This window comes from Ornithorhynchus anatinus, chromosome 14 (genome assembly GCF_004115215.2).
Source record: "Ornithorhynchus anatinus isolate Pmale09 chromosome 14, mOrnAna1.pri.v4, whole genome shotgun sequence".
NCBI lineage: Eukaryota > Metazoa > Chordata > Mammalia > Monotremata > Ornithorhynchidae > Ornithorhynchus > Ornithorhynchus anatinus.
The window spans coordinates 38113288-38137888 of NC_041741.1; the positions used below are offsets into that span (position 1 = coordinate 38113288).

A 24601-nucleotide genomic window follows, 5' to 3' on the forward strand; every position below is an offset into this window, starting at 1 on the left:
GCGTAAAAATCAATCTGGTGCCTCATTTTGTCAGGCACGTGACTCATCCCAATATTCTTATGTGTGGGTATTATGTCACACCTATGAACTTTATTAATAATAATAATAATACTAATAATAATGGTATTAAGCACTTACTATGTGCCAAGCACTGTTCTAAGCCCTGGGGTAAGTACAGGTAATCAGATTGTCCCACGTGGAGCTCACAGTCTCAATCCCCATTTTACAGATGAGATAACTGATGCACAGAGAAGTTAAGTGATTTGCCCAAGGTCACACAACAGTCAAGTGGCAAAATCAGGATTAGAACCCATGACCTCTGACTCACTAGCCTGTGCTCTTGTCACTAGGCCATGATGCTCCTCTTAAATAATAATGGTATTTGTTATGGGCTGACTGTGTGCCAAGCACTGTTCTAAGCACTGGGGGGTTTACAAGGTAGTAGGGCTGTCCTACGTGGGGCTCACAGTCTTAATCCCCATTTTGCAGATGAGATAACTGAGCCTCAGAGAAGTGAAGTGACTTCTCTGGCGGAGACAAGTGGCGGAGCTGGATTTAGAATCCACGACCTCAGACTACAAGCCTGTGCTCTTCCCTCTGTGCTACGCTGCTTCTCTTTTAGTAAGAGTATTTGTTAAAGTGCCTGCAATGTGCTAAATGCTGAACTACAAAGAGGTTCATTACATTAGTCACAGCTTTTGTCCCCCAACAGCTTCACAATCTATGTAGGGGGAGAAGCATAGAACAGTAAGAGTTGATTACAAAGAACAGTGAGTGACAATTTTCCCAGTCCTGTTAACATCGTTCATTTAAGCAGCTAAAACAGTACTTGAAGGGTGTGGGGAGGAGGGTCATCACTTTTTTTTTTTTTATGGTATTTGTTAAGTGCTCACTATGTGTCGGGCGTTTTACTTAGCACTGGGGTGGATACAAGCAACTCAGGTTTGCCCAAGGTCACACAGCAGACAAGTGGCGGAGCAGGGTTTAGAACTGATTCCCTCGCTCGTGCTGTATCCATTAGGCCACGCTGCTTCTCTGTCTTGCCTCCCACCCCTGCCCCTTCCTCCGCTGGTGCTCTGAAGACTCGTGCCACCAAACTTGTCACCCTTCAGCACTCCTCACTTCTTTTCTTGGAGACCCTCCCACTTGAGGAGGAGGAGGAAAGGACAGAAAATGTTGGGAGATGCCCCTTTTCTTACATGCTTGTAGTGTGTTTTGGGTGTGGGGTGGAGAGATGGAAAACTGGTTCCCCTGAAATGTACATTAACTCAAAAGTCCATTCTCTATTAAAAAATCTTTAGTCTGGATTGTGATCCTCCAGAAAACTCAGTTATCTAGACTTTTCCCTGGCCCAAGGAGATCACACAGGCACTTAATGTTACTGATAATGATGATTACAAGTCGATAAATATGAAAGTCTAAAGGGACTAGTTTCAGCCCTATGCATACAGAATAACTGAGTTTTTGCTGTAGGTGAATTTATATGCTCTAGATTGTAAACTCGTCCTCTAGACTGCAAGCTCATTTTGGGCAGGGAACGTATCTACAAATTCTGTTATATTGTACTCTCCCAAGCGCTTAGTACAGTGTTCTGCACACAGTAACGTTCAGTAAATGCGATTGATATCCAGATGAATCTTTTAAAAACAGAAGCGCCACAAATGTAAATGTCCTTTTGATATAAATACTTCATCAGAATAAGTGATGACTTTAAGATATTTAATGTTAATATTTCTGTACAATTTTTTTTTTTTTTTGAAAAAAGAAGATTTGGGTGGGTGGAATATAAGGCACCCTTATTACTGTAGTAAGCCAAGTACTCCTGTATCATGAACATGCTTTTTGTATTTTGGAAGAAGTTGAACATTGGCTTAGATTTTCTTTTATAATACATTTTATTAATCTCTTTTTTGGTTTTGCATTTGCTAGTTATTTCTAATGCTCATTCAGTATGATTGTCAGAAAATTAAATTATTGTGTTTCTGCAGGTGCCACTTTCTTATTTACTAAGCATGTTATATATTAACTTCAGTCCTCTCTGGGATCCTGTTATTGAACTCATTAGGTGAGTGCACATTAAAGAGATAGAAAAGAGGAATTAGATATGGAGCTACCATACAAATGACTTAATATAATAGTAATAATATTCACTGGAAATTGTGATTTATTTTTGGGTGTGTATTTGTGGAAGAAACAATGCTCTCAGGCCTCAAGCCCATATTTTATAAAGTATTCCCATTCTGCTCTGACGGGATTGTTTTCTTGAAGAATCCTATGTTAAGTAAACTTGTGTTGTAAAATTCACCCAATGTCCAACACGATGTTCTTTAGATTGAAAGCTAATTCTCTTGTATTGTTATCTCCCAAGAGCTTAGTACAGTGCTCTGCACATGGCAAGCTGTAAGGAAATACCATTGATAGATTGATATCCTTACTGTTTTGTTTCAGTAGACCAGGAGATAGAGCTAATTGCCACCTCCCAACTTTCCGTGCCAAGGCCTCTCCTTGTTGCCTCTGGCCTCTGGCCAGACATCCTACTGCTCTTGATGCACTTCCCGGCCAGGCCACATATCCATAGTGTAAAGAAAAGGTGGCTTTTGAAGTTGCCATTTGCCCATGGGGGCAGTTAAGTACGGGTACACACACTCTCTCTGCCTCCCAACCCGACTTAAAGCTCCTTGTGGCATGGAGCATATCGACCAACTGTGTTATATTCAACTCTTACAAGTGTTTAATACAGTGCTCTGCACCCAGGAAGTGTTCAATAATTACCATTGGATGATCCATTGATATGAATAGCAACTTTTTCTTCTCCAAGGTCACCTTTAATGTGAGTTTATCTGACTTTGAGTGATTTTAACCAAGGTCTTAATCAGTCGATCATTGGTATTTGTTGACTACAGAACACTGTTTAAGGAGTGCTAGAATACAATTCAGAAAATTGATAGACCTGATCCCTGCCCACAAGGAACTTATGGGGAAGGCAGACATAAAATCGCATTATTGATAGGGGAAGAAGTAGAATATAAAGATATATACATGAGTGCTGTGGAGATTAATGTGTTAATGAAATTTATTTTCTTTTAGCTGTTTTAATTAGAGACAGACTAGAAAAATAATCTGCATTAGATATATTTGTATAAAGAAAGTATTTTTTGCCAGAAAGTATTTAGCAGTATTTTACTTCCCTTGTTTAAAAATTTGTATATATGTATTTTAACATGGGAATCATGAAAACTGATTTTAGAACTACCAGGAACTTGTCTTTCCTCCTTTTCTCTCTGAACAGTCAAGCTACTCCCCTTTTCCTTTGCCCTGTCACACTGCCACCCCAATATACAATAAAAATAATATTCTTGCAGGGCCCATTTGAACTTTAATTTTCAACTTGATTTTCCCTTTTGCCAGTTCTCATGCAAATGAAATGGAGAACAAACAATTCTGGAAAGTCTTCTATGAACATTTAGAAAAAGCTGCTGCCCATGCTGGTATGTACATTTTTTTTCCTTGCATGTTTTAATGTAAGGGTTTACTTTTAAGGCTAATTTAACTTATTTATTAAGCCTGGAGAAAGAGAATGGTGATATTATGCTACTTCTAAAGCAGTAATATTGAACTATCTTCATGAGATGATATGGAGAGGAGCCCATCCGAAGGACACCTTTTCTGTCAGTGTTCTCTCAATTTTAGGTGGTTTTTCCAAAGTATAGGGTATATATATTTACATTCTCTAGTTCTCTAAATTTACGGTCTAATTTTATGACTTTATACTCTTTGTGGATGAAATGAGGAAAAGGTATAGTGATGAAAAGGGCTTATCTGAATGGAATCAAATATTCTGTTGCTTATGGAGAACATGATGATATCCTACTGTTGTGTTTGGATTGCTTTTTATAGGAAATGTAGCTTTTATAGCAAATATCTGTGTGATGTAAGCACAGAGTACCTTACGCTTTGGCCTAATAAAAGTTGGCTTCTGTCAAATTTCAGAATTATTATAAATATTATTTTAACGGTCAAGTAAGAAACAGCACTTGTGTTAAATTAAGAGGAGAACCTTTTCTGGGGATACTTTAGGGATAATGTATCTCAGGCACTGCAATTGATTTAGATAGTTATCCTTAATAAGACTAATATAAACTGATGGAGGCTAACTCCATGGAGAAGCAGCGTGGCTCAGTGGAAAGAGCATGGGCTTTGGAGTCAGGGCTCATGAGTTCGAATCCCAGCTCTGCCACTTGTCGGCTGTGTGACTGTGGGCAAGTCACTTAACTTCTCTGTGCCTCAGTTCCCTCATCTGTAAAATGGGGATTAAGACTGTGAGCCCCACGTGGGACAACCTGATTCCCCTATGTCTACCCCAGCGCTTAGAACAGTGCTCGGCACATAGTAAGCGCTTAACAAATACCAACATTATTATTATTATTATTATTAACTCAATAATGAGAAAGCAGAATCTGGTCATATTTTGAAGCCTTTAATTCTCCTGTTACTCTGTAAACAAAATCACATCAATTTCATTTCTCTCTCACACATTCCCTAATTCTGGTAGTGGGACAGTAATGCTGGCCTTGTACATTGTGAGGAGTCATTAAGAAAGCTACTCGAAAAGTGTCATGTCCACCATTGTCTCCGTTGATATTTACTGAGGGTTAAGGTCTGAGGTACTGGCTAGGGACCTGGCATAGGAGCTGCCGAGATGAAAAGTAGAGTTGGCAATGGTAGCTTCTAGTGCAGATGTACTTGGGTTTTGGAAAAGTGCAAATGACAGAGCTGACCTCATTCTTATTCATCGAGTCATCGCTGATTCTTTGCCACCATCCTTTCTCACACATTCCTTCCTCACACAGAGAAAGAACTACAAGGTAACTTGCAAGAAAACCAGAAATACACTGGTGATGAAGGCTGGAAAAAAGGAGGACAAGTGGGAACGCTTTTTCATGACCAACTGAAATTGAGAACTGACTGCAGGGAAAGGCTGGATCATACCAATTTTCGGTTTCTTCTCTGGAAGGCACTTGCAAAATTCCCAGAAAGAGTAGAGCCCAGATCAAGGGAACTCTGCCCACTTTTCTTGAGATTTATGAGGTAAGTGATCATTTGCAGTCAGTCAGTTGTATTTATTGAGCACTTACTATCTGCAGAGAACTGTACTAAGCGCTTGGGAGAGTACAATATGACAACATAAGACACATTTTCTGTCCACAATGAGCTTACAGTCTAGAAGGGAAGACACACAGGAGAAATGTGGCATAGTGGAAAGAGCATGGATGTGGGAGTCAGAAGGCCTGCGCTCTAATCCTCTGCCTGTTGCCTGCTATGTGACTTTGGTCAAATTACTTAACTTCTTTGAACCTCAGTTTTAACATCTGTAAAATGAGGGGGTTCAATAGCTATTCTCCCTCCCCTGTGTGGAACAGGGACTGCGTCCATCCCGATAAGCACTGCAATAGAAACATGTTTAAAACACTGCTTGACACATAGTAAGTGCTTGACAAATACCATAATAATTGCTATTGTATGTCAATAACAGTAAGGTGATGAAGGATAATAAACTCACCTGATTGGCATAAGAAAATTACTTGATTTTTTTTTTTTTTTTAGTATGGGTTTTGGAAAGGTTTTTTCCTTTCCTGTGGGACAAAATGAAATTTTTATTTGTCATTTACAGACCCTTTAGTCAAGCAAGAATATAAGTTAAAACCTGAATTTATTATAAATTATTTCTCCATTTTCATAAGGCAGAATTATCCTTAGGAAAGAAGCTGATTGAATGCTTAATTTGGCTGCATCTTTCACCTAGTCAATACTTAGAGTATTATTTGAGCACTCACTTACTATTTATTGAGTACCTACAGTGGGCAGAGCACTGTTTCAACCTGTATAAGGAGTCATGTCCTCTGCTCTTGAGCTCCTGATCTAGTAATCATAATTGTAATGCCAGCCATTTATCAACATAAAGTTTTAACTTATTTTTTGTATGACAACAATCTGAATTTGGCTAAAAATTAGGATTCTGAAAATGCTATTTTAGATCATTTTCTTCATTTTATTTATGGATTAAAGTGTCAGAAATATGGATGTGTAGGACATTACCATTTGTAGAAGTAATAGAGAAATAAAGCAGTATCAGTAGAGAAGCAGAATGGCTTAATGGAAAGAGCACAGGTCTGGGAGTCAGATGATCTGGATTCTTTCATTTATTCAAGTGTGTTTATTGCGTGCTTACTGTGGGTAGAGCACTGTACTAAGTGGTTGGTAGAGTACAGTATAACAATAAGCAGATGCATTCCTTGTCCACAATGAGCTTACATTCTGAAAGGGGAGACAGACATTAATATAAATAAATACCTTACAGATATGTACATAAGTGTTGTGGGGCTGGGAGAGGGGATGAATAAAAGGAGCAAGTTAGGGCGATGCAGAAGGGAGTGGGAGAAGAAGAAAGGAGGGTTCTGACATCTGTGTCAAACTGGGCCTTTGTCCAATCAATCTTGTATCTGTCCCAGCGCTTGCCACAGTATTTGACACATTGTGAGTGCTTAGCAAGTATTGTTATTATTATTATTATTGTTAGTAATAAGTAGTTGTAATGGTATTGAATGCCTACTGAACATAGTGTCAAAAGCAAACACTAAAATTATTCGACTGGATTCACATTTCTTCTCTCCCTTCTTTCTCCAACACTCTCTACATCTCCTTATCCTCAAATGCAATTTAAAGTGAACAGAAATATAATATCTTCTTCTCCATCCTCCAAAAATAATTTCAGAATTATGGAACACATTGTAAAATCTTAAGTAAATGAAACCCTACACTACAAAACATATTTGGAAACACAGAATTGGGTTGGGATCTCATCATTTAAAATTTTTCTTTTGTCTGATACAGAAATGAGTACTATACAACAGATCTTCAAGTTGCTCCAACTCAAGACCTTCGTAAAAAAAGCCATGTGCTACAAGAAGAAGGAATGGAAGTGACTCCCTCAAAAGATGAGGAAGAGTTAACAGAAGAAGCTGACTTGGCAGAATCACCCATACTTGTAGAGTTACCAAAAAACAAAACAAGAAGAGCTGCAGCAAAGTAAGTAAGGTATTTACTTCATTTATTGAGCACCCCATTTGTAGAAACACTATAATGTGTTCTAGGGAGAGGTACAAAGATAGTGAGTAATTCATCCTTGGTCCCTGGACCATAAAGAATTAAGTAATCTTAAAGGTTGACAGGAGTAAAGGGGGCCAAGAACTGATGAGAGGTGCATCATAACAGCGCAAAATATGTAAAGTGAAACAATAGATTGACAAACAGTGACTATATCAGAACCACAAAGACTTCAGTGCATTAGAGTTCAAGGATTATTGGGCTTGGAAATAAGGAGAAACTGGGTTCAAATCCTTGCTCTACCACTGATTAGTTGTGTAACCAGGAGTAAGTCGTTTAACCATTCTCTTACCTCCATTTTTCCAAGTGCACCATGTAGGTACCATAACCAATAATAGGCCTCATCCACCCTAGAAAAATTTTGTCGTGGAAAGGCTAATTTAGATTAAACGATATATTCGCAGTCTTTGGAAGAAAGAAGCAGCATGACCTGGTCAGTAGAGCACAGGCATGGAGGTGAGACCTTGGTTTTCATACCGGCTGTGCCACTTGTCTGGTGTAAGACCTTGGACAAGTCAATTCACTTCTGTGTCTCTGCTACCTCGCAAGTCATGTGCTAACCAGATAGCCATGTTATAGTGTGAAGAATTCCATAATTCCCCAACGGTGATCTGTCCTGTAGAATTGAATGTAGTGGACTGTTGGTTTGTGAAATGTGCATCAGCCGTGTTCATCTTTAATTAGTTTGTTTTACATCAAAAAGCTTAACTTTTTGGGGGAAAATAATGAAAAATGCTCACCAAATGCAACTAAAAATTTTGCATATTGAGTCCTTTTTAACCTTTATATCTAGTTTATTCATGTCAACTCAAGATGTGATTTATTGCAAAGGAACAGATCGTACCATTGCAAATGAGAATGATGTAAATTCTGCTCCAGTTCGCCTTCTTGATCTTAGCTGAACATATTGTTTTTTCCATTCTGTTGTTCCATTATTTTCCTTGGCCCTTAGTAAATGAATATATTTACATAAATTAGTAATAACTTTAAAATCTGTTGCCAAATATCAACTTATTTTGGCCTCAAGCAGTTCTTATCCGTCGCTACTTTGGTGATAAACAGCTGGGATCAAAGATTTACAGGAATAGTGTTAATGAGTTCTTCCATTAACACTTTTGCCTTGACCTGAAATGCTTATTTCTTGAGTTCATTGAGCCTTGGATTTATCTCTTCAGTTATGAGTTTATCTCAGAAACAAGATTTTAATGTACTTTTCCTCAGGATTAAATACAGTCTCTTTCCAGTACTTAAAAGCTAATTGATTATTAAAGATAGTTTTTTAAAAGGCAGGATAAAAGTTTGCACAGTTTTAATTTTTTAATACATCAAATGTGTCTCGGATCAGGCATATCTTTTAGTATATTTATTTTAGTGCTGAACTTTGCTTTTTGAGTTGAGGGAATGAAAAAAAATTGGAACTACTTTGTAAATAGCTACTTAATAAAGGGTAGTAAAAAGGTATGGCTGGCAATCATAAGAAGATACTGATTGTCTTCATTTAATGCCATTTTACCTGCACTGTGGAGATCAAGTTTGAGAGGAAAAATAGTGGGAGTGAGAACCAGTGCTTTTTTGTACTTATTTGCAAGATGGTTTGGGAAAAAATTTATTCAGTTCTTATAATGCTGACAAGCAGCGTGGCTCAGGGGAAAGAGCACGGGCTTGGGAGTCAGATGTCATGAGTTTGAATTCCAGCTCTGCCACTTGTCAGCTGTGGGACTGTGGGCAAGTCACTCAACTTCTCTGTGCCTCAGTTACCTGATCTGTAAAATGGAGATTAAGACTGTGAGCCCCTTGTGGGACAACCTGATTACCCTTTATCAACCCCAGTGCTTACAACAGTGCTCTGCACATAGTATGCACTTAACAAATACCAACATTATTATTATTATTAAAATATTTGTGAGGAAATAAGCCATATTGTTCCTGTGAGTTTTTGGAGACAGTAGAGATTGCTTGTAAAGATCTTTCATTTCTTAATTCTTGAAAAAACCTAGCATTTGTGTGTGTGTCCATCAAAACTGTAAAAAATAGAGGTACTCAGGAACAAAAGAAACTGGATCTCTCCTCTCCAGGATGCTCTGACATTAGAAGCCAAGAAGCTTCTGCTTTGCTCCTTCATCTCTCCATAGTCCTCTTTCCCACCACTTCCTCATCCTTACTGGAGAAGCAGCATGGTCTCTTGGAAAGAGCATGCCCTTGGAAATCAGATGATTTAGGTTTTAATCCTGGCTCTGCCAGTTTCTGGCTGTATGCCCTTGGGCATGTTATTTAACTTTTCTGTGCCTGTTTCCTCATCTTTAAAATAGGGATTTAATACCTATTCTCCCTCCAGTTAGACTGTGAGCCCCATATGCCTGGCACATAGTAAACAATAAAGAAATACCACAATTATAAAATTCCACCCTTACAGAAGAAATGTCTGGAGTACTAACTGACGTAACTGCACAAGGAGAACAATCTCTTCCAAGAGGCCTTTCTTGTCTTTACCCTTATTTCGCCTACCCTCCTCCCTTCTGCGTCACCTGTGAATTCGGATCTGTAGCCCTTGAGCACTTAATATTCAGCCCTCCTTCACCATCACAGTACTTACGTAGGCATCCTTATACTCTGCCATTTCCCCCAACTGTGATTTTTGTCAGTCTATTCCTCTAGACTGTAAGCTCTTTGTGATCAGAGATTGTTTCAACCTACTCTTTTATAGTGTACTTTCCTAAGCGTTTAGTCCAGTGCTTTGCATGGAGTAAGTGCTTGGTAAACACCATCAATTAATTGATTGGTATTAAGAAGTTTCTATTCATTCATTCATGTATAGTGAACGCTTACTGTGTGCAGAGCACTATACTAGGCGCTTGGAATATACAATTTGGCAACAGACACCATCCCTGCCCAACAACGGCTCACAGTTTAAAAGGGGGAGACAGACAACAAAACAAAACAAATAGGCATCAATACCATCAAAATAGATAAATAGAATCATAGATATATACACAGATATATGTGGTTCTATTAACCAGTACCTTTGTTTCCTAACTTTTCTCTCTTTCTTTTTAATAGACAGTTGATTGCACACCTTCTGGTTTTTTCTAAATTCTTAAATCCTCGTGCTCTGTACCTGGAACCAAAATTAAATGAGCTATACAGTCAAGTAAGTAAGCATTTTGTTTTCCACTTTAGTATTATAAGTTTCATATAAGCTGCTTCCCACCTCACCCCCCGCAGTATCATTGTCTAAAAACGATTGGAGTTAGGTATTATTTAACCTCAGTAGCAGACTCTTGGGCTTCATTGGAAGCATTAAAATATCTGGCTGGCGACCCGATTTTCATTTTTCCCTTTCATGTCAGTAAGTAGAAAATTTTGCTTTTTACAGATTTTACCTCATTTCTATATATCATCTAAGTCATGCAGTTTACTTAGTTTTCTAGAGTGTTCACGATTTCCAATTTCACACCTTCCTCCTCGTGAATCTTGGAGTAAAACAAACAAGCACCAGGCGCGAGTCTGCTGCCAGCGTTACCACCTAATCCTGGCACTGTGCAGTCACCATCGTATGAAGAGATGAGTTACTCTCCTCACATACTGAAAGAGTAATAGCTTTAACTCTCCAGTCGCTCTCCAGTCAAAGAGCTAAACTCCAAAGCAGGAGTGGCAGACAGAGTTGCGTGTGAAGGGAGGGAATATGGATGACAGAGCAGTACTGCCATTCACATCGGCAACAGCTTCTGAGTTTAGAGAATAATCTCTGGAAAATTTCAAACCCTGCTTTTGGTGATTATCACATTAGTAAATCACAGTCCTGTGGTTCAAGAGTAAATGGTTTCACCCTTTTCTGATCATTTTCTTGTAAAATTTCACCCGTAGTTATTGTTGCACCAAGATCAGGAAGTGCAAAAAATGGCGCTAGAGTGTATAATGACCTACAAGGACCCACACGTATTACCATACAAGTAAGAGCCTTTGTACTGTTTTTGAATAATTAATGTGCTGTTTTGTTCTTGCATGATTATGTGTTTCTTCGTGTAGAAGAATGTTTATACTTTAGACCAAACAAAAGGTAGTACATTTGTCTTCGAATAAGTATAGGTGGGACAGTATTCTAAGTTATCCACATTTCTTGGAGTGGTCCTCCCAAGTGCAGTAAAGTAGAAATGGAACTAATTTTAAAAAGTGAATGTAAGGTTTATCATTTCTCTTTCCTTGTAAAGTTACCATCAGGTACTCACAGACAGCATAATTGAAAGAGGAATTTATTTTAAAAGCAATATATGGACAAAGGGTTTGCCAAATCATATTTTTTAATTGCTGAGTGTGCTTGTACCCCCTTTAAAATTTAGAAAATTTGTAAATGTCAGTTCTCTTTACTTTCAAAACCATTCTTTGTTGACATCTGCTTAAAGATTCCAACCAGAGATATATCTGAATGATTGATTATTTTTTACTATTTCATGCATATTGATTCATGCACATTAGTTTAATGTGGTATTTTTCTTTTAATTTTCTGACCTGTTGGGATATATTCATTATCTACAGGGACAACTTACAGAGGTTGCTGGAAGACAGGAGCTTTAAAGAAGAAATTTCCCATTTCAATATTTCTGAAGAGAATACTATAGTGAAAGCAACCGACAGAGCAGAACTTTTTCCTGTACTTCTAAGGTACATGTGGATGTGTTCACTATCTTAGCAAAGTGATTTTAAAAATAAATAATTAAGAACCCTCAGGCATCAGAGATTGAGTGGTTGAAGATGTTGGGTTGATGGGATCTGAAGCAAAAGTATTGGGGTTGGCTTTGAAAGCAGTTCGGAGATGTCTTCTTGAGAGACAGATGGGAATCATGAAAGAAAAGATTTAGGAAAGGAAGGAGCTGGGAAGGTGATGGAGAGACTGAGGCTCATCCACTGTTCCAGCTGGGAGACTCTGATATGTCTTTTGAATGGAAAATATCTCTATATAGATGTATAGTTGAAGATATAGATATATATACTTAATAGATAGAGATTAGGTAATAATACAGAAATACTTGTTGTGTGCACATTTTCTAATGTGTGCATTGTACAACATTTTCTAGGAAAAAATTCCTAGAAGTCTGTAAAATACAATGCTCTTCCCAAGGTGCTGTCTTACTAGTGGGGAATAAATATAGGAAAATTGGGTTCAGTAAAATAATGTTAATTATTTCCACTGTGGTTAGTAAAGTTAATCTAGTTACCTGCATTTTATATATGAAAAACTGTAAGCCCCAAATGCTTAAATGATATGGAGAGGAACCCATTCCCTCTTAGTTGTACTGGAACCAAAGTGTTCCTTTTCCATTTTATTACTCACCTTGCTGAACTTTATGGTAATCCTGATCTACTAGAATCTGTCTTCCTGCCCCCAAAATGTTGAACCTTAAAAAAGGGTTGGTGAGCCAGATAGATTTAGGACCAATGAAGAATTTATGTTGTTTTTGCAGAATTCTCTATGGGAGAATGAAGAACAAGACTGGTAGCAAAACACAAGGCAAATCTGCAGCGGGTACCCGTATGTCTCTTGTTCTGAGGTTTCTGGCTGGCTCATTACCTGAAGAGATCCACATGTTTTTGGATTTGCTGTTTGAACCAGTGAAACACTTCAGTAAAGGTATCTCTCGACTGTTAGGATGCTCCTTTAAGGCACAGTGTTCTAAGACCAGTTGAATTCATTTATGTGGCATCGGGAATATTTGAGATGTGTGCATAACAGCGAATAGTTCTCCATCTTTATCCAGTACAGTTTCTCCAGAGTTTCTCCAGAGAAACTGCCTAATTTCTTGGTTATATTGGCAGTGAATAGAAGATGTGTATGCGTGAATAACTTTGTAATAGTAGTGGTAATATTATTTAGCAATTACACTGTATCAGTGAAACCACAGTACTGAGTGCTGGGGAAAAATACAAGGGTAGTAATTAGACCCAATCCCTCGTCCCCAAAGGCTCAGTCCAAGAATAAAGGTAGGGGGAGAGTTGGCAACAGATATAGCGAAAGGTGAAACAATAAAAACTTGAAAATATCAAAATTGAGAACATTGATATACACGTTCATTCCTAGGATACTGCTAAGAACTAGAAGTACTGATTGTAATAGCATTATTGAAGCACTTACATTGTACAGAGCAATTAATAGAGTTGGGAAACTGTTGGTTGATAGGTGGGGATTAGACATGGTTAAGATTTCCACTAGTTCCTTAAGGCAGTAACATCATTATGAAGTAGGAAAGTAGTCATTTGGTAGATAATTCCAAATAAAAAGATAAGGAGAGGACAACCAAGTTGGTTCAGCTGAGTCTCAAGCAGATATTTGTCACGCTGGGAATACAACTTAAGCCCTCTACTCTTTTGAAGACCTGCTTCATCTTAAATGGCATCATTGCTGGTACATCCTCAGGTTTTAGAGCTGTTTGAAAAATACTGAGATTGAACTATGCCTTTACAATACTTGGGAACTATGCCCACACAATTAGAAAACAGAGGCGTTGAGTGGTGATTAGAATAAAGAGAGGCTGAATTTCAAGTCGGTGGACAATTTCAAAAGATTGGATTACAACGAGAGTTCTTTAATGGCGTTCTCTTTTTCTCAGGAAACTTATTTTCCTCCCCTTTTTATTAGGACCATGTCATTCTGCAGTTTTGCAAGCAGCAGAAGAACTGGATTTGTCAAAAGTCCTCCCCTTGGGTCGTCAACATGGTGTTTTAAACAGCCTTGACCTCGTATTAAAAAACATGGGTCATTTAATCAGCCCGTATCTTTCCGAGATTCTGCAGATACTGCTCTGTATGACAGCAACTTTCTCATACATCCTTGAACACAGAGAAAAGGTGAGAAATGTAGTTTTGTATATGCACTTCCAACTCTTTGGCTATATTTCAAACAGCAGCTCTACAGAATTTTTTGCACAGCTGAAGTAGTCATGACTGAGAAATAATATCAGTGTTCTCATAGCTTTAAACACCCCAGAGAATAGGGTAATGTTTTACCGACGACATAAAATGGGGGAAGGAGAAAGAAACATGGTCATCTTTTCTGAGGCCTCATGCAAAGGTTAGAATTCCATCATCTTCATCAGCAATTGTGTGCGAGTATGATATTTGTAGTTTGGTAATATACAGTAAAAGCAAAAGATTCATTCCGTGCCTGTGGGGAATTAAAACTCTAATGGAGAAGCCAAGCAGGTACAAATTGCCAAATACCCAGTAGGTGAGCAGTTAAACACAGGCCTTATCAATCAGTCAGTGAAGGAGCACGACCTAGTGGATAGAACATAGGCCTGGAGGTCAGAAGGACCTGGATTCAAATGCCGGCTCCGCCATTTGTTTGCTCTGTGACCCTGGGCAAGACACTTCTCTTTGCCTCAGTCACCTCATCTGTAAAAATGGGGACATGAATACAAATAAATAAAAATAGGTATGTACATAAATGCTGGGGGGCTAGAAGAGGAGAAGAGCTAAGGGAGCAAGTCAGGGCAATGCAGAAGGAAGTGGGAGATGAGGAAAAGTGGGGCTCTGTCTTTGAAAGCCTCTTGGAGGATATATGTCTTCGGTAAGGCTCTGAATGGGGGGAGAGTAATTGTCTGTCGGTTTTGAGGAGGAAGGGCGTTCCAGGCCAGAGGCAGGACATGGGCTAGTCAGTGGACGTGTCAGTGGCGAGACAGGCGAGATCGAGGTACGGTGAGAACAAATGACCCTTTACATATGTATATAAATGTAATATCATGAGAAGAGGGATTTTATCAAAGCAGCTTTAAAGTTCCCTGAGCCATCAGGTCAGTTCCATGAAGTTAGTTAGTAATATACTGTGTTACTGCTCATATTGTCACTCAGTAACTAGGATGATTTCTTCCATTTAGCATTTCATTAGCTAGTGAGGTGTTAGGTTCATTGACATGTGTTCACCTCGTTTTTTTCTTCTTGGTTAATGATTGCGAGAAATTCTTTTATCTACTAAAGTGATTTATTGCAGAATAATATTACCTAAATAGTTAACGTTTTACAATTATGTGCTTGGGCAAAGTTAGAGTTTAACATTTTGCATCTTTCATTTCCTGCAGTCTCGTTATCCATGTTATATTTTTAAATTTTTGAAGACTCCTTGGCTTTCACGTTATTTTCATGCCTCGGGTTCCGGGAAATCAAGAAGCAGCATGGCTCAGTGGAAAGAGCACGGGCTTAGGAGTCAGAGGTCATGGGTTCTAATCCCGGCTCCACCACCTGTCAGCTTTGTGACTTTGGGCAAGTCATTTAACTTCTCTATGCCTCAGTTACCTCATCTGTAAAATGGGGATTAAGACTGTGAGCCTCTTGTGGGACAACCTGATTATCCTGTATCTATCCCAGCGCTTAGAACAGTGCTTGGCACATAGTAAGCGCTTAACAAATACCAACATTATTATTATTATTAAATAAAATATCAAGGTCAAGGATTTTGTCCCTCTGTTGCTTCGGGGGGTGAACAGTGGTGGGCACATGCCAGCCTTCAGTAGCCACTTTCAGCCACCACCCAGAAGTGCCCATTTCTCCCTTGGGATTTCTGCCCCTGCCCTCCCTGGCTTGATGCTCTTAGGCTGTAAAGTTTAGGACTACTGTTCCTGGATCCGTATTCTCCCCAGTACCTTCACCTGGGTGGCAGAGGTGGCTAGCCCTGGAAATCCAGAGGTGACAGTGTGAGTGACACTGAGGTCGCTACCCTCTGCACTGGAAGTTGACAGCCCTAAACTCATAGGCCAAAGCTTGGGTGGCAGACATAATGTCTTTGAATGCCATCATCTGGTATGCCGCATGTGTCGGGAATTCCTGTTACCTTGAGTAGGTTATAAACTTACCTTGAGAAATGACTAAAATTGAACTTTTTTTAAATAAAGGTATTTAATACTGCTTACTGTCCCACCAGAAGTTCTCACAGGCTCAAGGCACATCCTCAAGTCACATCTCCTCCATGAGGTGTTCCCTGACAAATCACTCATTTTACCCTATCTGCCCTCCCTTGCCATCTACTGTGCACTTGGACATGGACTCTTTAAGTGCTTTGAAACTCACTCAAGACCCACAGCTCTTATAAATAGCATTATGCTCCGTTTCTCTTCTGTAATTTTTCTTTTTTAATGTCCGTCTCCCCATGTAGACTGTAAACTCTTTCTGGGCAGGGATCGTTTCTGTTAACTCTATTGTGTTGTACGTTTCCAAGCGCTTAGTACAATGCTCTGCACACAATCTAAGTGGTCAATAATTACCACTGATTGATTGATTGGGATTCCAGGTATGGTATGTCCATCATCCTTCACGTCCCAGTAGAATTCCTGGACAGAGCTCCAGAGATACCCCAACCAGCTAAGTGGAAATGTGGGGTGGGGAGAAAAATATATCCCTGTACTGGTGCTGTGCCTAGCCGGGATCAGCTCCATCACCCAAGGCAGCTGTTTTCTGGATCTACCCACTTCAACCTCATCTGTTTTAGTGGAAAATTAGCTGCACTTAAGCAGCAATCCCCTTTCCAGTAATCCATAGTTTAATTGGCAGTCAATTTAGCAGAATTGAATAAAAATCTACCCTTTGAATTCATGGTATTGAACTCGGGCTGATTGAGCAGGAGAAGCAATTGGCACTCATGAACAACCCTGCCTCCCCAAGGGGGTCAGAGATCATCGGCTGGATTAGTCAGTCAGTGGAGTTTATTGAGTGCTTACTATGTACAAAGTACTATACTAAATGCTTAGGAGAGTCAGTACAACGGAGTTGGTAGAGACAATCTCTGATCACCAGGAGTCTACTGTCTAGAGTGGGAGTCAGCATTAAAATAAATTAGTAAATGGCATAGTAGAAAGGTATGTACATAAGTGCCGTGGGCTGAAGGTGGCATGAATACCATGTGCTTAAGGGTAAAGGTCCAAGCACATAGGTGACTCGAGGAAAGGTGAATGGGGAAAGGAGGATTTAGTCAGGGAAGGCCTCTTGGGGGAGATCTGATTTTCATAGAGTTTTGAAGGTAAGGAAAATGGTGGTCTGTCTGTTTCTGATGGGCAAGGAAGTTCCAGGTCAGAGGGAAGATTTGGGCAGGAGGTTGGCAGTGAGATAAACACATTGGAAGTACAGTGACTAAATTGGCATTCGAGGAGTAAAATGTGTAGAGTGGGATGTCATAGGAGATAATGAAGTAACTTAGGAGGCGGGAAGAGTTGGTTGAGTGCCTTAAAGTTGATTTTAAGGAATTTGTGTTTGAGGAAGTGGAAGAACAACCATTGTAGGCTTTTGAAAAGGGGGGGAGAAGTAAATTGAACATTTTTTTTTTTTAGAAAAATGATCCAGGCAGTAGAGTGAAGTATGGATTGGAGTGGGCAGAGACAGGAGGCTGATGCAGTAGTCAAAGTGGTGCTTGGATCAACATGGTGACAGTTTGGTTAGAGAGGAAGGGGTGGATTCTAGAGATGTAGAGAAGGAACCGATAGGATTTGGTGACAGACTGAATATTCGGGTTGAATGAGAGAGGTGACTCAAGAGTAATTAATTGCAAATGTTATGGGCTTGTGAGACGGATGATGATGTTTTTTACAGTGATGTGAAAAAACATCATGGACTAGTGGTTAGAGCATGGGCCTGGGAGTCAGAAGACCTGGGTTTGAATTCTGCCTTAACCACTTGTCTGCTGTGTGACCTTGAGCAAGACAGTTAACTTCTCTGAACCTCAGTTCAATCATCTGTAAAGTGGGGATTAAGACTGTGAGCACTATGCAGGACAGGGACTGTGTCCAACGTGATTGTCTTGTGTCTACCCCAGTGCCTAGAATAGTACCTGTACGTAGTGAGTACTTAATAAATACTGCAAGTATTATCAATCACTGTTATGTGAAATAGCACAGTTATCATTACTATGTGAAAAACAGGGATTTGGATGGATTTTTAATGGTAGATCTGCTTACAGATACAGCTGAGGTTTATTAACCCACTGAAAAATTTGAGGCGAATTGGGATCAAGCTTGTAGCTGAATTCTTTTCGGATCAGGAATCCTACAACTTCAGCACGGAAGAGATCGATGCGGTTTTTTATGGTACAGTGTGGCCCCAGGTAAATCTTTGCCTTTCGAGTTCATTCCCATGAGTAATGTCATGTCTTATGTCTCATTCGATGCGACTGGCTTAATGATATCGACCGTTGTCACAGTTTTAGCTGTCATCTGTCTGGGGACGATACAGTGGGGATGATTACCAAGTAATCTTTCCTAGTGGTGGTCTATTTTTTTAATAATACAGACCTGCAGTAGCTGTTGACAGCAGGTCATTTTCACTAGAATGCCTTCCCACTACTAAGTCTTAATAGTCACACTATTTGTAGCTATTTGTAGCTATTTTTCATTCAAACCAAGGTATTACTAGGTTAGTATGATTTTAATTTTGTATCTATCATGACAAATGTTGCAAACCATTAGCTAGGTTACCCAGTAGCAGGCAGAGTAGTCTGTGCCTTGGCTGCTTTTAAAAAATGCTCGAGGGATGAAGCGTGAGACATGCTCCTTGCCAAGTTTTAGCTTAATCGTGACATTTTTTCAGCTTTCTCTTTTATTGTTTGCTTCTTCTTTTACACTCTCCATCTGTAATACCTTCCTTAAAATGGATCCACCAATTAACTAATTAGATTTAGATCTTTGGGTATTTGATTTTTGCCCCACCCTCAACCCTACAGCACATATGGACATGTATATAAATTATTTATTCATATTAATGCCTGTCTCCTCCTCTAGACTGCAAGCCCACATTGTGCAGGGAACATGTCTGCTAATTCTGTTGTACTCTTCCAAGCACTTAGTACAGTGCTCTGCACATAGTAAGCACTCAGTAAATACAGTTGATTGATTGCTCTGCACAGCACCTGCTGAACTCCAAACAAAAACTCCTCACTCTAGGCTTCAAGGCTCTCCATCACCTTGCCCCTTCCTACCTCTCCTCCCTTCTCTCTTTCTACCGCCCACCCCGCACGCTCCGCTCCTCTGCCGCCCACCTCCTCGCCGTCCCTCGGTCTCGCCTATCCCGCCGTCGACCCCTGGGTCACGTCCTCCCGCGGTCCTGGAACGCCCTCCCTCCTCACCTCCGCCAAACTGATTCTCTTTCCCTCTTCAAAACCTTACTTAAAACTCACCTCCTCCAAGAGGCGTTCCCAGACTGAGCTCCTCTTCTCCCTCTACTCCCTCTGCCATCCCCCCTTTACCTCTCCGCAGCTAAAGCCTCATTTTCCCCTTTTCCCTCTGCTCCTCCACCTCTCCCTTCCCATCCCCACAGCACTGTACCCGTCCGCTCAACTGTATATATTTTCGTTACCCTATTTATCTTGTTAATGAATTGTACATCGCCTTGATTCTATTTAGTTGCCATTGTTTTTACGAGATGTTCTTCTCCTTGACGCTGTTTAGTGCCATTGTTCTTGTCTGTCCGTCTCCCCCGATTAGACTGTAAACCCGTCAAACGGCAGGGACTGTCTCTATCTGTTGCCGACTTGTTCATCCCAAGCGCTTAGTACAGTGCTCTGCACATAGTAAGCGCTCAATAAATACTATTGAATGAATGAATGAATGAATGAATAAATGCCATTAATGGTAGCTACACAGGTACAGTAAACTTTAATGTACTCCAGCACTTATTATAGTATATGGCCCATAATAAACCCTTAACCAATATCATAATTGTTATTATTTCAGTTAACTTTAGTTCATTGTGAAATGGGGGCCTTATTAAGAAAAAGTATTTCTGGTCATGCTCCTCTGTTCTCCATTTCAAGGCCTTAAAGCATCCCAGGTAATAGTGGCATTTATTGAATACTTATGTGCTCGGCACATAGTAAGCGCTTAACAAATACCAACATTATTATTATTAGAGTACTGTATTAAGCACTTGGGAGAGTACAATACAACGGAGTTGGTAGGCATGTTCCCTGCCCACAATGAACTTAGTAGCTCTTAATATTGTCAAGCAGTGCTAATTGAATACCCATAAAGCATGTAATATTTATTGCCCTCTGCAATATTTCTGTCTTTGCCATAACATGTTTATATTTTTTTCTGGATTTTCTGCCATCTAGGTATGCAGGCTTTCTTTTGAGAGCCAGTATTCCCCTACTTTGCTACTGAAGCTAATCCACATTTGGAGCCAAAATCCTAGGTAAGAGAGTGTGTGTGTCTAATTTTAAAAAAAGAGAATTACCTCTTCCCTTTCAATATAAATAAGAATATGTGGATGTGTATTGATTAGGGTTAAATGGTAGAATGTCCAAGTCTTTTTTTTTTCTCTTTTAAAGTTTATGCAAGCTTGAGAATTATGTGTTGTGTATTAAGAACTTTCCAAATAGTCTTTTGTTGAAATATTTTTAGTTTTCAATCAGATTGCACATTATTTTTACTATGGATATTAAGTTCTATAAAACTATTATGTGAAGGTGCCTAAAAGTGTAACAAATGCTGATTTTTAAAAAAAAATTTAAATATATTTTACATAGGTATTTCCCTTTGCTGGCCAAACAGAAACCCGGACATCCAGAATTTGATGTCCTGACAAATGTTTTTGCTCTTCTCTCGACCAAAAATGTGTCTGAATCCACAGTCAGTGTCGTGATGGCTATAGCTGATAATCTCCTCAACATTCCAGATTTTGAGCCCACAGACACAATCTCCAGCTTGATTGTGACAGAATGTGTATATGCTGACATCGAGGAAACTGCAGAAGGTATAAATTTCCTGTACAATATTGATTCCTGAGCCTTGGGTGGAAATTATCTTCAAATAGGAACCATCGCAGTAATTTGACTCTAGCCTGTGGTGACCACATTCAACCCATTTTCTCATTAAAGTGATACTTACTCATTATTGAAGGCAGAGTAGTAATTATGAGGTTTAGTCCTCTAGCTGAGTGGGTGAGAGAAGAAAGTGGGCAAGCCCATGATCGGGGGTGGGTGGCTGTCTCTGAATGGTCGCTTGGGAAGGGGGATTGAGGGCAAGGCAAAGCAGACCAAACTTCATGGAGGAGGAGGAGAAAACTAAAAGCTCTCCTTGTACAGGGTGTGCCCCTGGCAGCAGGGTTGAGGCAGGGAGGATGATCTGCCTGGGAAAAGATTCCATCACCAGCATGAAGCTGCCAGAACAAACCCTTGGAAATAGTTCATAGGGCACAGTGCCTATGCTTCATAGTGGTTTGGGATCCCCCAATTATCCTTTTCCACTGTGGGCTGCCAGAGGTTCTAAAGGGGTAGCCCCAAGCAAACTCCCAGGTATGGATGCCAAATTTTCATTTGAATGAAGGGCAGATTGGAGGCAGGGCTTTGAGGCAGAAAGAGAGGCAAGAAGGAGAGGGAGGACAGAGGGGAAGGAGCAAGAAGATAAAGAAGGGGAAAGAGAAGGCAAAGAAAGATATCCATCCTTCTCCCCGTCTTTGTCCCTGCTTCTTTCATTCATGGGCCTGGTGTTCCAGTGATGATGAGAGGGTTGGTGACTCTTGCCACCAGTATTTTAGCTCAACTTTGGGTCCTTTCTGGCCCCAAGGGGCTGGTTGGATGTAGCTACACTTGGCCACCATGTCCAAAAAGCTCTGGCGGCAAAGTTAATGGCTTTGTCCTCTGCAGCAATCCCGTGGGGCAAGATTCCCAGCAGCCACTTAAATCAGATGTGGACATAGCTTAGCCAGATTTCTGCCCCGAGGGGCAGAAATCCGTGCCATTTTGGGTCCCAGGAACTCTAGCCTGACATGCTCTGCTGCTTTAGAATCCAATATGCTACCTGGGCACCAAATTGAACTGGTGGGGACCCCTCCTTTTCGGCGTGCTTGCATCCGGTTGAGATGGAACTCCAAATGTTTGGTTGTTGGTGTGCTTCAGAGAATCGAGATATGAAAAATCAAAATGCTAATCACATTTTTATCCATTACAGAGCCTCTCAGTATAGGTACAAAATTAGTTTTCCCTCACGTTGCTGCTGTCCTTCAATATCTCAGCAAAGCCATGGCACATGCAGTAAAAGTGAAAAAGAAAATGTGTCGAGAACAAGTCAGCAAGGAGCTCAGCATTCTCTCCAAGTAAGTGATTCCTTGAATCTCAGGCGAAAGAAAAATGATGAAATTTGGAGATTTTTTTTTTTTCATCTTTCAAGTGGAAAACCACTTGCACTATGAGGAAAGATTTTAAGGATCTGAAAATGTGTTTTCCCTTCATAACATTATTTCAGAAGATCTCAGTCAATGAGTAGTATTAATTGAGCGCTGACTGTGTGCTGAGCACTATACTAAAGGCTTGGGAGAAACCATATAACAGTTGGTAGAAACATTCTCTGCCCTCAAGAAAATACCAATACCTTTTATTCTCTTTCACTTTGAGTGGCTCAGGTTTTGATGGAATACTTTTTTATTTTTAATTTAATCATCCAAACCTTCAGTAAGTAGATAATCAGTTGTTTAGGTAAAAATTATGATATTTTTGAATAAGTTGAGAGAGCAGCATGGCCTCGTGGAAAAAGCAGGCCTGGAAGTCAGAGGACCTGGCTTCTAATGCTGGCTCTGCCATTTGCCCTGTATGTGACTTCTCTGTGTCTCAGTTTCCTCATCTATAAAATGGAGACCTAAATACCTATTCTCCCTCCTACTTGGGTTGTGAGTCCAATTGGACCGTGTCCAATTTAATTGTCTTGTGTCTATCCAGTGCTTAGTACAGTGCTTGGCATATAGTGAGTGCTCAACAAATACCCCAATTATTATTATTATTAGGCTATGAGAGTCTTTATGAGTAAGTAAGGCTTAGATTTATTTAAGTATGCCAAATGTATCCTTCAGTATTAAAATCTCTGGTATTTTTGAATCAATCAGTGGTACTTATTGATTTATTTATAATAAGCACTCAAAAAATGCCGTTGATTGAGTGCTTCCTGTGTACAGAGCACCAAACTAAGCGTTTGGGAGAGTATGGTACAACAGAGTTGGTAGACATGCTCCTTGCCCACTATGCATTTGCAGTCTAGATAGGGAGACAGACATTAATACAAATAAATATAATATGTAAGTGTTGTGGGGCAAATCCCAAATGCCCATAGGTCAGAGATCTAAATGCATGGATGTCGCAGAAGGGAGAGGGAGCCGAGAAAAAGAGGGTTTAATCGGGGAAGCCTTTTTGGAAGAGATGTGATCTTAATAAGGCCTTGAAGGTGGGGAGAGTGGTGGTGTAACGTATATGGAGGGGGAGGGAGTTCCAGGCCAAAGGGAGAGCATGGGAAAGGGGTTGGTGGCAAGATGGATGAGCTTGGGCCACAATGAGCAAACTGGTACTAGAGGAGCAATCTTTGAACATAGGACAAAATGTTCTTTGTTAAGAATTCTGGCAAGATGATTTAAAACCCATATATTTAATAGTAATTAAAAAGTTCCAAAGACTATAAATAATCTTTTCTGAGCACCGGTACATTCAGTTTCTGCACAGAGGTTATGATCCAATTTGAGAATGAAATTTAGTCAGATACACAGTACCAGAAAAAATCAAAATGCAAAGAATAAGTTGTTCTTAATTTTGAATTTCATAGCAGCCATGGTTCATTTTAATCTATTAATGGGTAAAGAATCTGTTAGTGAAGACTTTTGCTGAATATTGAGCTAAATTGAAGAGAACAGCTGAATAGAAGGTTTTCCTTCTTCCGTACGTATATTGCTCAGCAAAGTGTAGTTTGTCTAGTTAAAAATACTCTGCTATTGCAGTCAATGCAGCAACTTCTGGCACTGAATACAATATACTTCACTTTGCTGCGTATAGATGCTTTAAATTCATATGATTGTATTTTCCTAAAAAATCCTACTTTTCTCTCCCATAGGATCAGCAGCTTTATTAAAGACAAAAGCCAGAGCTCCGTACTCATTTCGCTGCTTCTTCCTTTCCTTCACCGGAGGAACATTCCAGAGGTACTCATTCTAAAATGACTATTTTTTGAAATCACTCTAAAGAATATGTACTCTTTTATATAAATTTAGTCATTTTTCCCAAAACTTCGACTGAGTAGCATTATGAAACTTAAGAAGCAGGCAAGGAAGAGAAGAGGGATCAGGTAGAAAAGAATTATTGTTACCAAGGGAAACGAGATTACATGGTGTGAATTTGGGAGTTCCCTTTTGTCACCAGGAGTTCGGAGCAAAGATGAAGGGAGATGATCTAGTCATGAAATAAATACCTCGTATAAAATAAAAGCATGTCACTTTAGGATGCAAATAATGGAACAATAGACTTTTAATTAATTGAGGTTGATCTAATGGCTTATGTATTTTAATTGTTCTCAATACTCCTGGTTTGCTGCATGTATGGTTACTTTTAGCTCTGGAATAAAATCAAGAATCTGTTTTTTTTCCTGAGTTATTTTATAATAATAATCCAGCTACCTAGTGAAACAAGATTTTCACAATGTTTAGGAAAGGAGAG

At 39.6% G+C, this 24601-nt stretch overlaps 1 protein-coding gene across 1 annotated transcript in view; it reads left to right on the plus strand.

The window, feature by feature from the left end:
• The window catches only part of UTP20 (UTP20 small subunit processome component), a 75401-nt gene that overhangs the window by 21920 nt on the left and 28880 nt on the right, over nucleotides 1-24601 (plus strand). The window contains exons 19-32 of the mRNA XM_029078981.2: nucleotides 1989-2065; nucleotides 3409-3488; nucleotides 4851-5088; nucleotides 6892-7086; nucleotides 10222-10312; nucleotides 11029-11114; nucleotides 11698-11823; nucleotides 12624-12790; nucleotides 13796-14004; nucleotides 18098-18241; nucleotides 20246-20325; nucleotides 20660-20886; nucleotides 22083-22227; nucleotides 24003-24090. Of these exons, the coding sequence (XP_028934814.1) occupies nucleotides 1989-2065; nucleotides 3409-3488; nucleotides 4851-5088; nucleotides 6892-7086; nucleotides 10222-10312; nucleotides 11029-11114; nucleotides 11698-11823; nucleotides 12624-12790; nucleotides 13796-14004; nucleotides 18098-18241; nucleotides 20246-20325; nucleotides 20660-20886; nucleotides 22083-22227; nucleotides 24003-24090 (1953 nt within the window). The remainder of the gene's footprint in view (nucleotides 1-1988; nucleotides 2066-3408; nucleotides 3489-4850; nucleotides 5089-6891; nucleotides 7087-10221; nucleotides 10313-11028; nucleotides 11115-11697; nucleotides 11824-12623; nucleotides 12791-13795; nucleotides 14005-18097; nucleotides 18242-20245; nucleotides 20326-20659; nucleotides 20887-22082; nucleotides 22228-24002; nucleotides 24091-24601) is intronic.